This window comes from Mus caroli, unplaced genomic scaffold (assembly GCF_978045245.1).
Source record: "Mus caroli unplaced genomic scaffold, Mus_caroli_1 scaffold_11, whole genome shotgun sequence".
In the NCBI taxonomy this organism is placed as follows: Eukaryota; Metazoa; Chordata; class Mammalia; order Rodentia; family Muridae; genus Mus; species Mus caroli.
The window spans coordinates 118915674-118929957 of record NW_028227266.1 but is presented as its reverse complement, the minus strand read 5'-3'; the positions used below and the strand labels follow the sequence as shown (position 1 = coordinate 118929957).

General features: G+C 52.8%; 1 protein-coding gene across 1 annotated transcript in view; it reads right to left on the bottom strand.

The window, feature by feature from the left end:
* Positions 1 to 3388: 3388 nt before the first annotated feature.
* Ttc21a (tetratricopeptide repeat domain 21A) overlaps positions 3389 to 14284 on the bottom strand; it is a 32407-nt gene continuing 21511 nt past the window's right edge. Inside the window, exons 16-29 of the mRNA XM_085828188.1 lie at positions 13860 to 13932; positions 13648 to 13758; positions 13190 to 13328; positions 12945 to 13051; positions 9265 to 9453; positions 7921 to 8031; positions 6898 to 6979; positions 5338 to 5488; positions 5011 to 5172; positions 4726 to 4918; positions 4406 to 4630; positions 3859 to 3979; positions 3656 to 3723; positions 3389 to 3572 (exon numbers count right to left, since the gene is read on the bottom strand). Of these exons, the coding sequence (XP_085684314.1) occupies positions 3495 to 3572; positions 3656 to 3723; positions 3859 to 3979; positions 4406 to 4630; positions 4726 to 4918; positions 5011 to 5172; positions 5338 to 5488; positions 6898 to 6979; positions 7921 to 8031; positions 9265 to 9453; positions 12945 to 13051; positions 13190 to 13328; positions 13648 to 13758; positions 13860 to 13932 (1810 nt within the window). The 3' untranslated portion in view covers positions 3389 to 3494. The remainder of the gene's footprint in view (positions 3573 to 3655; positions 3724 to 3858; positions 3980 to 4405; positions 4631 to 4725; positions 4919 to 5010; positions 5173 to 5337; positions 5489 to 6897; positions 6980 to 7920; positions 8032 to 9264; positions 9454 to 12944; positions 13052 to 13189; positions 13329 to 13647; positions 13759 to 13859; positions 13933 to 14284) is intronic.

Genomic DNA, 14284 nt, shown 5'->3' with positions numbered 1-14284 from the left:
GGGCACCCCCAGGAAGCATGTGGGGTGGGGCACTATCATGTAGCATGGGCAGAAGCTGTACTGAGGCAGGAGGACAGCATGTTGGGCTTTCTTCCAGGCGGGCCAGTCAGGCTGTAGGCAGAGAGCCAGCTGAGGTTGGCTGGGCAAGTGGAACAGTTTTTTTTTCCCCCCCCTCTGAATTAACCCATTCCTCCATGATGCCATCTGGAGTTGTAAGGAGGCAGAGCTGTGTGCTCAGGCCCAGGGAAGGCACCCTCCTTCGCATACATACACCTTGGTCTGGGTCCAGGGAGGGCAGCCTAGCCTAGTGGAGGCCTGGCCTGGTGACAGGCTGCTCAGGCAGCTGTAGTCCCTGGGGACTTGAGCTCCAGAACTGTCTCTACCAGCCAGACCTGCCAGACCTGTCCTGAGGCAGCCAGAATAGGGCTTAGGTCGGGGGGTGCAGAGCAGGCTGCTGCGCCCCGTTTTGGGGAACCTCTGTCTGGAGCCTGACTGCTAGTGATTTGCACAGGCCCTCCGGAGAATGACCACAGGAGAGCCTTCCTGTGCTCAAGCCCCACTGCTGTGTTCTACCCAGGAGAATGGATGCAGTCTCAGCTCTCACTGCCTAGTGAGGCATAGGATATGTAGATTGTCTGCCTAGAAGCCTGGGTTTCTCCAATCCCATGCAAGCGACTGCTGCTCCTCTCAAACTGGCTTGGTTTCATGCGCCTTGAGTGCCTGGGTCATGATTCTGTTTTTTAGTTTGTGACCTGCTTTTTCTGGATGTGACCTAATGGCAACACCAGTGACCACCAGGGGGCCGAGGACTTGGCACGCTGCCTGTAGTTGGGCATGAGTACCTGTGACTGGATAAAGTGCCCTGGAACATCCTGTTGTCCTGTCTCCTCACTGGGGCTGGGAAACGCTTGGGCAGAGATCGAGCTGTGGTGCAGCATCCTGGGTCTCTCTTCCAAAGGTTCTGAGAGGTTTTTCTGGTAATTCAGGGCACCTGGTGGGAGCTTCATCACCCCTACAGATTCCTCCACAGACTCAGTCCCTGATCAGACAGGCCTTCCCGGCTCCTATGTAGGGCCATAGGGCCGAGTCCTGGGCTGTCTTGTTTGTGGAGGTGAAGTGGAGACAGACAAAACACCAGTGACCACGCAATCCCTTTACGGCAAAGCTCTCCCAGAACAGACGACCTAGCTCCTAAACCTGTTTGAACAAATACAGTTGTGATACAGATCATGGGAAAAGGAACCTGCTATCCCTATAGGAAAGGGTAGGAACCTGGGGGAAGTGTTTTAGATCAGTGCATGTGACATCGACAGCAGTGTTACAGAAAGGGCAGGCTGAGGCTGGAGTGCCAGCCGGGCACCCAAGCCCTTGGTTCTAGCCCCAGCCCATGAAGAAAAACTTAGCCCTCCAGGTAACTCAACTCCGAAAACTCTTGCCGGGTAGCTGAGGGTGCCCTTGAACTCCTGATCCTCTTGCCTCTGTCTCCCAAGTGCTGGGATTATAGCAAGTTATCCCAGTACATACACACCACACCCATACTCAACACACACACTGACACACGCACACACTTTTTGAGACAAGCTCTTATGCAGCCCAAGCTTGCTTTTTTTGTGGAGGGCGACCTTAAGCTCTGATCCCCCCTGCCTCCGCTCCCCAAGTGCTGGGGCAGCGACTTACGTGCACCAGGACGGCTCCGTGAGAACCACATCTACATTGTACCCACCCTGAGGCTTGTTTTGAGACTGCTTCCTTTATTCATTAATTCAGTCATCATGACATTTTTATTTTGATTATACAGTGAGTTGATACATGCTACAATTCCTGTGTGGAGGTCAGAGGACGACTTTGCTGGAGTTGGTGGTGCTCTCCTTCCACCGTGTGGGACCCAGGGATTCGAATCGGGTTATCAAGAGTTGGGACAGGAACCTTTACCTGCTGGGCTATCTCACCCCTCTCCTTTTGAGGCTGCATCTCGTTATACAGGCCTGGATGGTCCTGGAACTCACTGTGCAAGCCAGGCTGGCTTCAGGCTTGCAGCTGCCCTCCTTGTCACCCCTCCCAAGCGCTGGGACTGTAACTGTAGGATTATACCATGCCTGCCTGTAGTTCTTTAAATAGAATATATCAGTAGCCTTAAAAGTGAGAGATCCTATTCAACAGTGCCTAAGAATCCCTAAATGTGTTGTGCTAGCTATTATATAAACACGGTTCAATTTAAGGGGTGAAAAGTATAGCTTGGGGGTACAAAATGCACCCCTCATTTCTATCCCAGCACTATAAACAAACCATTTTCTAGACATTACCGGCAAAGCATGATACAACGATTTGGGAAATAGAGTCTTTTTTTTTCTTTTTTCTTTTTTGAGACATGGTCTCATGTACCCCAAGACAACCTCAGACACTAAGATGACCTGATGACTTTACTGCCTCTACCTCCAATGTGCTGGGGTTCCAGGTGTGCACCACCAAAGCCAGTTTAAGTGATGCCGTGGGTCAAACCCAGGGCTTCGTGCATGCTAGGCACGTGCTCTGCCGAGTCAGCGTGCCCTGCCCAGGTCTGGTCTAATTTCTTGCTGAACAGTGGGGCACTGAGATCCAGAAAGGGCAAGCACTTAGGAAGAGCACACAGTGCGACCTCGGGCCTCCAGATACCAGAGTTCCTTCCCCTGAGGCTGGGGTGACCCACAATCCCATCCCGAGAAGCAGAAACCCAGTTAAAATGATCATTAGCCACCTGAACGTGGACCACTGTGTCTGCCCCCTTAGGCATTAAAAGTGGGAGCCTGGAAGGTGAGCAGGTTGGCCAATATCTTTTACAAAAGCCAAAGCGTGGTTGTGTGTAGGGGGAGGATGGGGCTCAGTGGTAATCTGGCTTATCCCAAACCGGTGTGGTCCAGCCTGGGGGAGGTGGGTAGGAGCAGAACGTGGGGACAGAGAAGCCCAATGAATGGGCCTTGAAAATCTGCTGCCCTCTTGCCCAGGGCCTTAGCTCAGGGCCGTGCTGCAGCTGGTCCTGTCTGAGCCCATTGCTGGGCAGGCCTGGTGGGCATCATGGCGGGGAGGGGCAGCGCTTCTCTCGCTCTGAGATGCTGGGGACGAGACTGGGGTAGGGGCACACTTCAAAGTAACCCTAGGGTACTTTCCTAACTGTCACTGTGCTGGGGTGGGGGGGTCTCTGTTTCAGGTCTTCAAGAGTCTGGAACAAATGTGGGGGTCTATGAGAAAGACTCAGGGAGGGATTCCCACCCCCCGCCCCTGCCCCTGGCACAGGCTAAGCCGCTGCCTTCCTTCCCCCGGCAAGATTACTTCTCAGGCCATAGAAACATGAAGCTCCCACACGAGGCGTGGGTCCAAACAAAGCACAGACGACACAGAAACGGGGAGAGTGTGCATTTCTCACTCGTCTCTCCTCGGTTTTACTTCCTACTCCCCCCCTGAACCGTCGTCGTCTGTAGACTGATGCTTCTCCCTGCCCAAGCCCCTTCCAGCCACAGCTAGGGCCTCAAGGACCCTTGGGCTTTCTCCAAAATCTCCTCCCTGATCTTGGGGTACTTGGGGTGCTCCGTCAGGACCTGGTACAGAGAAAGATCGGATGTGTGGGATCAGGCAAGGGGGCCCCACCTCGGCACCCTCCCTGCCCGTGTCGGTGACTTACGCTGTGACAGACTTCAATGGCATCCACGAACTTCTTGTCTTTCAGGTAGTTGAAAGCTAGTTTGAAACCTGGTGGGGGGTGGGGGGGTGGGGAGGGGATGATCTGGTGACTGGGAGCCCTCTGGCTCCCTGAACTGCCAGGATGCAGGACTTGGGTTCTAGGATCAGGGCAGTAGCCCCTGCCTACCTCGGCCTGTGCCTTACCAATGGCGGGGTTGGCCCGATGACTGTACTTCCAGGCCAGCTCATAGTTGGTTGCTGCATCCTTGTATGACTGCTCTTTCTCCATGATGAAGCCCATGTACTCATAGGCCCGGCAGCAAGACTGCGGGGGGTGGGGGGGTGGGAGCCAGCTAGCACCTCTGCCCAAAGTAGCAGCCACCATGGTCCTCAGGGTGGGGACCAGGATGGTGTGGAGCAGGAATAACCCAAACTGTATGAGGGACCCCCAAAATCACCTCCAGCGTTTTGAAGGGTTAACTGTGTACCCACTCTTTACTCAAAAGCTGGCATAACCCCTTCAAATAAAGCCCCTCTGCCAACAGTTCCATCTCCCAGAAGCTAATCCTTGCATATGGCTCATAACCTCTCATCTCTCTCCGGTATTCTGTTCTCTTTTCTTCCTGGCTATGCCTGACCCTCATAAGCTTGGCCCTCCCTTGGCCCGTGGATCCTGGCTCCGGGCCCTCTGGTTCGACCTCTCCCCACCCTGCTCACCCCTCCCTTATTCTCCCAGGCTAGTGAGCTTTGCCTTGTTATACTGCAGGCAGCGGCGCAGTAGCTCCAAGGCCAGGTCGAACTTGCCGCCTTGGCAATAGATATCTGCCAACAGAAGCCAGCTCTTTTCCAGGTCTTCGGCCTCGTCGACCATCCATGGGACTTTGGCCAGGCGCTTCAGCTGCGTTCGGGCCTTGGGGACTTGCTTCAGGAGTATATAGGCCTGCGCCATGGCCAGCAGTGCAGGGATGCTGTCCTTCTGCGCACATCCATGAGAAGCAAACATTGGGGCACGTTGGCAGTCACCCCCCATCTTGACCCCTGCCCACCGGAACCCATCCCTAGCCCTCGCACCTCAGCCTGGGCCATCTCGATAAAGGCTCCCAGAGCCACCTCTACATTCGCCTTCTCTCTGGTGGCCAGCAGGCAGAGATTCTGCAGCAGCCGCAGCTGGGTCTGCCCGGATTCCGAGTGTGGGTAAAATTCCCGGAGTAGCTTCTCTGCAGTGCGCACCCCGTGCTGCTGAGACTCCTTTCTACTGGCAGAGCTGTGGGCACGGGACTCATGCTGATAGCCTGCTGGTGGGGCACTCACCTGGCCTCCGCCTAGAAGCTGAAGCCCCGCCCCTCGCCCTCTTACTTGCTGTCACCCACCAGGCTCTCAAAAGCCTCTCCACCGACAATCTCATTGTCAGGGTTCAGACAGATCTGTACCATGTAACAGGTGGCACGCTGGCCCCAAATGCTGTCCTTTCGGGCTTTGTTCAGAAACCTCAAGGCTTCATTGGGCTGTCCAATGTGCCTGCAGTGAGAGAAAGAAATGCCGAGAGCCGTGAGGGCATAGACACCAGGTCTGAGGGCTTCTGGTCCTGGAGGCTGCTCTGTCTCCCTTCTACTGAACAAAAGACACCAGCTACTTGCTAAGGGGTCCCACCGATGCCCCTCTGTCTCCTCGAGCCTAACTCACCAAAAGTAAATGCCTTGGCAGTAGTTAAACCCTGGCTCCAAAGGCACCCGGCTAGACACCTTCTTGGCCAGTTCAAAGAAAGCAGGGGCCTCTTCAAGCTTGCCGCTCCGTCGTAGCAGATCGACCAGTTTATTCAATACCAAAAAATTGTCTAAAATAGGAGAACAGAAATCATGCGGGGCGTGGTGGCTGATAACTGCATCGGGCTGGTGTGATGCGGCCTGAGCGGGGGTGAGGGTAGGGGGGTGGGGGTAGGGGGGTGGGTGTGTGTGTGGGTGTGTGTGGGGGTGCTGGATCTTGAGGAGGCCCTAGGAGACACTACTTGTTTAGGCTGAGCACAGATGAGTCTGTATGCAAGCGTGAGTAAATTATATAGTGCTTGAAATAGCTACAGCAGGGTCTGGGGAGATGCTTCTGTCAGCAAAGTACTTGCCAGACAAACATGTGGACTTGAGTTCAAATTCCCAGTGCCCATCTAAAAAGCAAGGGGTGCACTGTGAGTGTGGCCACGTGTCTCCTGAACCTCAGGCTTTGGAGGGCACAGATAGGGTAGTTTCTCAGGCTTGCTGGCTCCGGGCCAAGTTCAAGTTTCAAGTTCCGCTAGAGATCTTTTTCCTTTTTCTTTTTTTTTGAAGATTTATTTATTTCATGTATGGGAGTACACTGTCACTGTCTTCAGACACACCAGAAGAGGGCATCAGTTCCCCATTACTGATGGTTGTGAGCCACCATGTGTTTGGTGGGAATTGAACTCAGGGCCTCTGGAAGAACAGTCAGTGCTCTTAACCACTGAGCCATCTCTCTCCAGCCCCTTGGCTAGAGATCTTGTTCCAAGAGAACAGGAATGAAGGAGGTAGAGCAGAATCACCCAGTGTCATCCCCTACCTCTAGGCTCTCTCTCTCTCTCTCCACCTCTCTCTGTCACACACACACACAGTGACAGCACAGTTACACTTACTTATCTTAGGTACTTACACTGTACCTGGCTCCTCTGTGTTCTGCCTGTGACTTAGCTATAGGTAAATATTCTTTCTGTGCCCATTTGACAGATGAGGACAAAGAGAATGGAGGAGTGAAGTAGTTTTTCAAAGGTCACACAGACAAATGATATCAGGATTCAGACCCAGGTGCCCTAACCATGATTGCTGTGCCCGTGGTGACTACGGTGAACTGTCTGGCTCTGTAGCTTGGGCTTCAGGTTTGACCCTTGAAGCAGTTGTTTCATTCAGTAGCAAGTAGGGGCCCAGCAACAATCAAGGGAGAACATCTAACTGTTTTTCAAGTGGGTGTGGCCGTAGGGGGAGACTGTTCAGTCCCAGTGGCTGCAGAGATATGGGGACAGACAGGCTGTCCTGACTCCAGTGCCAAGTGCCTGGGTCCAGGAACTGGCCCCTTGGACTCAGGAAGGGCTGCCACGTTCTGGGTTTTTATCAGTTTCCTGCCTCTCTGGGAACAATTGGAAAGAAAGGGGCTTCCTCTGACCAGCCAGGAAGGAGGGGAGAAGGCCCACCCTTCTCTGGGATAGCGGTGCTGGCTGGGTGGGGTGCTGGTCCTAGTTACCTGGAGCTTTCTCCAGCACTTGGTGGTAGAGATTGATGGCAGTTTCATAGTTTTGTCTTCTAAACATCAGGTCGGCCAGCATCTATCAGAAGACACACGAGCTGTGTATTCCTGAGAGCGGCACGCATGGGGGCTGGCAGAGAGGAAAGGCAGAAAAGACTCTACCAGTAGGTAGCCTCCCTGGTCCAGAGAGCCTGTGGGATCCTGGACACCCTACCCGACAGGCAGCTGGAGCCTAGAAGACAACCTGTGTGCTACAAAGGGCATGGCTGGGGAAGTGCCCCAAGCCCTTGGAGGAGCCCAGAAGATCGTGAATTGGATCCCAGACATTGGATGGTTGGAGATTGACTTTTGCTTTTGATTGTAACTGTGCCCTGATGTTTTTCCCTCTTGAAGTATTTTAGTGGAGACCATAGTTAAGAGACTTTGAATTTTAAAAGATATTGGACATTTTAAAGGGATTGGACTTTAACATACAAGACTGCGGGACTTTTGAAATTATCTAGATCTTGGGGATGAATAAGAAAGTAAAGGTTGAGGCTTAATAGTGATGTGTTTGTGTGTCAGGTTGACAAGGGGTCAATTGTACTGGCTGGTTTTGTGTGTCAACTTGACAGGCTGGAGTTATCTACCTCCACTGGCAAGGTAGAGATCGCAGGTCATTTTATGACTCTGCAAGGTGTGAGCCTAGGGTGGCCCTGGAGAAGGTGTGAGTAACAGATAAATTAGAAGGCCTGACCAGGGAGGGCTATTTCACAGGCTTCCAGTCACCCGACCTTCACCTTCACCTCGTAGTGGGTGTGGTTTCCCCTGAAGTCCATTCAACCACGCCCCGCCCCCACAGCCTGGCGCAGAGGTTGCTGCTGCCCTCTGCTGGCCTGCCCGTCCCTCCCTATGAAGGGCAGGGCAAGAGGCTGGGGGCCGGGTCCCAAAGCCAGTGAGGCATCTGAGGGTCGGCAATTAGAAAGCAGCCTAAATCTGGTCCCAGGGCCCCGGGGAGGTGTGCTGCCTGGCATCTCCTACCACAGCGGCTCTCTCGTGGGTCTGCTCCATCTCTAAGAGGGGGGCACAGCGCTGTTCACACAGGTCCAGCTGCCCCTGAAGCAGGTAGAGCTGGGCCAGCTCCAGCACCACCTACGACAGACAAGACCAGACAGAGCAAGCAAGTCAGCGCTGCAGGCTCGCTCGGGAAAATCCTGCAACCACTTTTGACTCTGACTTCCCTCCCGGCCAGCCCGCCTCGCCTATCAGCTGGCTTCTAAAGCACGCAGGCCCCTTGCCTCAGGCAGATGATGGCTCTTGCCCTCCCATCCCACCAAATTTCCCTGCCATTCGGTCGGTTTTAGTAGCGGAGTGAGATGAGGCCTGGACAAGCCAGTAATCTTATTCTCCGGGCCTCTGCTCCTTCCTCTGGGCATTCCTCTGTGCCCCGGACTCCAGGATAGATGGCAGGCTTGCGTTCGAGTCTCCCACACGCGCGCGCGTCTGTCTCACTTTCCTCTTGCCTGAGGGCAATCTGTAGGCAAGACTCATGACCTGCCCTAGCCCTAGCCCTACTGATACCAAGGCCTAGCACAGTCCCTGCTATGAGCGATCTGTCAAAGGGTGAACAGTTGCCAGCTTTTTTTTCTTCACACAATGCACATAGGTATATTTTTGAGATTCCATGTATCTCAGGCTGGCCTCCAACTAATTGTGTAGTCAAGGATGACCCCCTGCCTCCACCTCTCAAGTGCAGAGAAGGAAGGTTTGATGTGGTGTTGGGGACTGAACCCAGGACTTTGTGCACACTAAGCAATCACTCTTCCACTGCTGGGCTCTTTCCTCGGTGTGAACTTAGTGTGAACTGGTTCCTCATCTGGAACCACGCCCCTCCCACAACTCTCAGCTGGCTTGGAAACTCAGCTTGGGCTCCATTCCCATGCAGCCTGGCAGTCACAGCTCTTACCATCCCCCCTCACCCCAAGTGGTGGGAACCTGCAAAGGCCAGGAGATCGTGGCTTTCAGAGGTATCTTCCCCATTCTTGCCATTATAAGTGGCCCAAGGATGGTCCTCCTAGCCTTCCTCTAAGAACTGTAGTAGCTGAGAACCGAGAGTCAACGGGAGCTGCTTCCCACCCTGGAGGCCTCCCTCCCCCTTTACACCTGCAGCTTCTCAGAGAAGAAAAGCCTCACTCAGCAAGGACACCCCCAAACTCCTGACCCTGCCTCCAACTTCCAAAGGCTGAGGTGACAGATGTGTACCATCTTTACTTGGTTTGTAAGCTACTGGGGTCTGAACCCAGGGCTTTGTGAATGTTAGGCAAGTTCTTTATCAATCGAGCCACATTCGCCAGCCCTCAGGGTGTCACTCTGAGGGCCACACACCTTACTGTCTGTGGGCGAGTAGGCGAGGGCGTCCTTATAGGATTTCACGGCGCTGTCATAATCTTTCTCCGCGAGATGATGTTCCCCAATCTGGATGCAGATGGAGGCTGCCAGCTGATTCTGGAAGGGGATCATTTCCGATTGCTCCAGAGGAACCCGCTTCAGTATCCGGGACTGGAGGTCCAAGGCCTTGGGGAACCGAAGAGGTTGGGTTCAGGAACCCCGAGCCCATGTGCCAGAGCACAGGCATTTCCAGTGCTCCAGGGCTGGCGGGGTCAGAAAGGGCGCCTTGAGGAGCTCAGGGCCATGCCCTCACCATGCATGAGATAGACTGGCACTGCCCCTGGGGGCGGAGCAGAAGCACCTTGAGGCTGTGTCTAACTTGCCTTGCTGTCTTGAAGGTTAGAGCAACACACAAGAGGTGCACAAAGCAGGCTGGGTTTCTTGTTGTTGTTATTGTTGGTTTTATTTTATTTTTTATTTTTATTTTTTTAGTAAGTGGTGATGTTTTACTCTTGAGACAGGGTCTCTTTATGCAGCCCTGGCTGATGTGGAACTTGTTATGTAGACCAGGACTGGCCTCAAATTCACAGAGATCTGCCTGCTTCTGCTGCCTCTCTGCATCACCACGCCCAGCTCAGGCTCGGTTTTTGTTGTTTTGAGACAGGCTGGCCTGGAACCTCCTTATATAATCAAGGAGGACTTTGAACCTCTGATCCTGTGCCACATGCCTGTTTTATGTGGTACTGGAGACAGAATCAAGGGCCGTGTGCATGCTGGCAACTTAAACCATGTCTGTGAGCTGTGCTTTGGTGGGTACATTTGCTCTGTGCCGCTCTCCTTTCTAGAATTTGAGGCACTTCTCACACATGTAACACGCGAGTGGGTGAGGGGAGGAGCAAGAAAGACAGGCAGGTTTCAGAAGGTGCAGAAGGTGGGTACAGACTAGCACCGGGCTCCTCGGTGACAGGGAGACGAGTGGGGACTGGGGGTAAATAAGAGAAGTCACCTTGGGCTGGTGAGATGGCTCAGAGGGTAAGAGCACCCAACTGCTCTTCCAAAGGTCTGGAGTTCAAATCCCAGCAACCACATGGTGGCTCACAACCATCCGTAAAGAGATCTGACTCCTTCAGACACTTCTGGAGTGTCTGAAGACAGCTACAGTGTACTTACATATAATCAATAAATAAATCTTTAAAAAAAAAAAAAAAGAGAAGTCACCTCAAGTGGTGGCATTGGTGGTGTCTCCCTCTAGAACCACACAAAGCATCCTGGGAACAAGTGGGAGCCTGCACTTGTGGGTGGAGAGGTAAGGCAGGAATGGCCAAGGGTGCTTGGATCAGGGATGGCTCGGTGTGGTACAGGCAGACGTCAGATCTCAGCTTCCCCTCCCTGACTTATGGTAAACCCATTACGAGATGGATACACATAAAGGACGCACTGGTCCTAGAGTGCTGGCTGGCACACTCCTTTCACCTAGCACTCGGGAGGCAGACACAGGAAGATCTGTGAGTTCCAGCTCAGCGTGGTCTACTTCAGTGGTTCCCAACCTTCCTCATGCTGCAGCCCTTCAATACAGTTCCTCATGTAGTGGTGACCTCCAACCATACAATTTTTTTTCTTGCTACTTAATAACCGTAATTTCGCTACTGCTGTGAATTGTAATGTAAATATCGGTATTGTCCAATGTTCTTAAGGTGACCCCTGTGAAAGAGTCATTCAACTCCCAAAGGGATCGACACCCAAAGTTGAAAACTGTTGGTCAAAATTCTTGGGCTGGAGACATGGCTCAGCAGTTAAGAGCACACGATGCTCTTATAGAACATCTGAGTTCACTTCCCAGCACCCACATAGGGCAGCTTACAACCACCTATCACTCCAGTTCCAAGGGACCTAATGCCCTGCTCTGGTCTCCACAGGAACAAGGCACACATGGAGTACACACACATATGTGAAGGTAAAAATGCATACAGATAAAATGAAAAATGCATTGGGTAGGGCTGGTGAGATGGCTCAGTGGGTAAGAGCACCCGACTGCTCTTCCGAAGGTCCAGAGTTCAATTCCCAGCAACCACATGGTGGCTCACAACCATCCGTAACGAGATCTGGCGCCCTCTTCTGGAGTGTCTGAAGACAGCTACAGTGTACTTACATATAATAAATAAATAAATCTTTAAAAAAAATGCATTGGGTATACCTAGCCCACTGGGCATCATAGCTCAGCAACAGTTACACTGTAGAGCATCAGGTGAGCCTGAGGGTGAGCGGTGAGCCTGAGGGTGAGCGGCCAATTGGAAGCTGATGCTCACTGCTGCTGCTAGCATCTGAGGCAACACCATAGACCTCCATCCCAGGAAAAGTAAAAATTCAGAACTTAAAGTACAGTTCCTATTGAGTGCGCACTGCTTCCACACTATTAAAAGTTCTTAAAAGTTCTGCTGGGCAGTGGTGGCACATGTCTTTAATCCCAGCACTCGGGAGGCAGAGGCAGGTGGATTTCTGAGTTCGAGGCCAGCCTGGTCTACAAAGTGAGTTCCAGGACAGCCAGGGCTACACAGAGAAACCCTGTCTCGAAAAACCAAGAAAAAAAAAAAAGTTCTAGAACTCTAAGTCACTGTAAGCCTTAGACATCTGTATTTGGCTTTGGGCTTGTGTCTTCTTGCCTTTGAGCTTTATCTATTAGATGGCAATGTCACGATGTTTAGCTTAAAAGACTGCTGGGAAATTTTAAAAAGCAAGCAGAGAAGCCAGACGCAGTGCCCAGTGCTCACCTGGGATACTGCCGTCCAGTAGAACCACATTAAAGCTAGCCTGGGCTACATAGTAGTGAACTCCAGACCAGTCTGGTAAAACACACTAAGACCCTGTCTCAAAAAACCCTAGCTAGATGAGGGCTGGATAGATGGCTCAGTGGTTAACAGCACTGGCTGGTTTTCCAAGGCCCAGTGATTCCCAGCATCCACATGGCAGCTCACAATGTAATGGGGTCTGATGTCCTCTTCATGTGTGCAGATGGACATGCAGACAAAGCACCCATACACATTAGATAAATATTGGAAAAAAATGGCTAGAACCAGGCATGGTTATTCACGGTTATGGTTATTCCAGCATAGCCTACATAGTGAGTTCTAGGCCAGCTGGGGCTACATAGCAAGTCCTAAACCAGCTAGAGCTACATAGTGAGATCTTCTTTCAGTAAAACAGGGTATGGTGGGAAAAAAAAAAAAAAAAAAAAAAACAAAGAAATCCCAGCATGCAAGAGAGAAGCAGGAATATCAGAAGTTCAAACTGATCTTCAGCTAGGTAGTGAGTATCCTAGGCTAGCCTGAGGTACTCAGCTAGGTAGTGAGTATCCTAGGCTAGCCTGGGGCAGGAGAAAGGAAGGCGGGAGGAGAGAGGGGCCAACAAAGCTAGTGGAGCTTTCAATGCAGACAGCCGCTGCAGCTGTAACACTTCAGATCATATCATCCTCTGTAAAGACATCTTACTTCTGGCTCTTCTTGCCCAGCCCAGCCCAGCCCAGCCCAGCCCAGCCCAGCCCAGCCCAGCCCAGCCCAGCCCAGTATTCTCAGATTCGCCATCACTGGTGGGCAAAGGTATAGACTGAGGGAGCAGAGGCGAAGGGCCTGTAGCCCCGCCCCTTCCGGAGCCATCAGGAAATAAAGAACTTGGCCAGTTACCAGATTCAGGGTTTCCATCACCTCTTCCTTCTTGTGGCTCTTGTAAACCTTTGCCAACAAAAGCAAGCACTTGACCTCATTTATCATGGATGGGATGTCCTTGACCCCTAGAAGGAAACACCAGTCAGTGTAGTCTGGCCCACAGGCCGATGGGGAGGGCTGGGTTTAGGTTCCCAGCTAATGTGGGACCGCCCTGGGGGTGGGGGTGGGGACAGAGCTAGGAACGAGTTCCAATGCCACCTCACCCGAGTCTCGCTCCAAGGCCTGCTTCAGCACCTTCTCTGCCTTGTGGTATTTCTTCAGCTTGAGGAGGAGCTCGGCCAGCTCGCAGCACAGGAAGTCCTGCCCGCTGATCTTCTGGGCAGCCTCGTAGTAATTAATGGCCTTTGTGCAAACAGGACATATGGGCATCGGTTTGGCTTCTGCATGGGGGTGGCTAATGCCATGCCCCTTGAGCAGCCACTTCATTAGACTGTCCCTCAGCACACAGATGTCCAAGATGAATGCCCCCCGCTCCTCCCCTCCTTGGGCTCAGGCCTCAGTGGAGCGGGCTGCGGTGCAGGCTGGCTGAGATCACCACTGGTCCCATCCTCGGCAGGTAGCCGGAGCGGAAACACTACTCTAACCCTTCCCATCTAGAGCCCTGACGTATGCGCTTTCTTCCCTTCCCTGCATGGCTGGCCCTTCCCCAGGGCAACCTCACCTTGGCGTACTGGTGGGTCTTCACGTAGGCCTGTCCGATCCTGCTGACCAAGGAGGCGTCGTGAGGGTTCTTTCTATAGGCCTCGTCATACACCTCCAGGGCCTTCTCAGGCTGGTGGGGAAAGTATGGAAGGGGATGTCTTTTTCTCCCCTCACCCCCACTGGAGATGTGAATCTGGGGGCTAGTTAGCAAGGCTAGGTTCCCACACTTACCTCCTGAATGTTCATGAAAGCGTCACCCAGTAGCAGGCTGCTGTGGGGGCCGGGCAGATGTTCACAAAGCTCCCTACAGGAGAAATCAACTGCAGCTCTCAGGCCCAGGCCTGCCTAATGCTCACCTCTTCACCATCCTTGAGTCACGGAGATCCTGGGGGAACCCTGAGAGCCATCTTAGTCAGACTCTCACCTCCATCCTGGCCATAGCTGGGGGCCACCCCAGCCCTCCAGCCCTTCTCCATGAACAGCCACACTGTGTTCCGTGTTTCTTTGTTTGGGTTTGGTTGGATTTTGAGACAGGCAGGATCCAAGCGTGGGGTTACAGTTGTGGCCTGCCCCACCTGGTTTATGTCACAGGGCTTTGTGCATGGTATACAAGCACTCAATAACCAAGCTACATCCCTGGACACTCATCCTCTTCC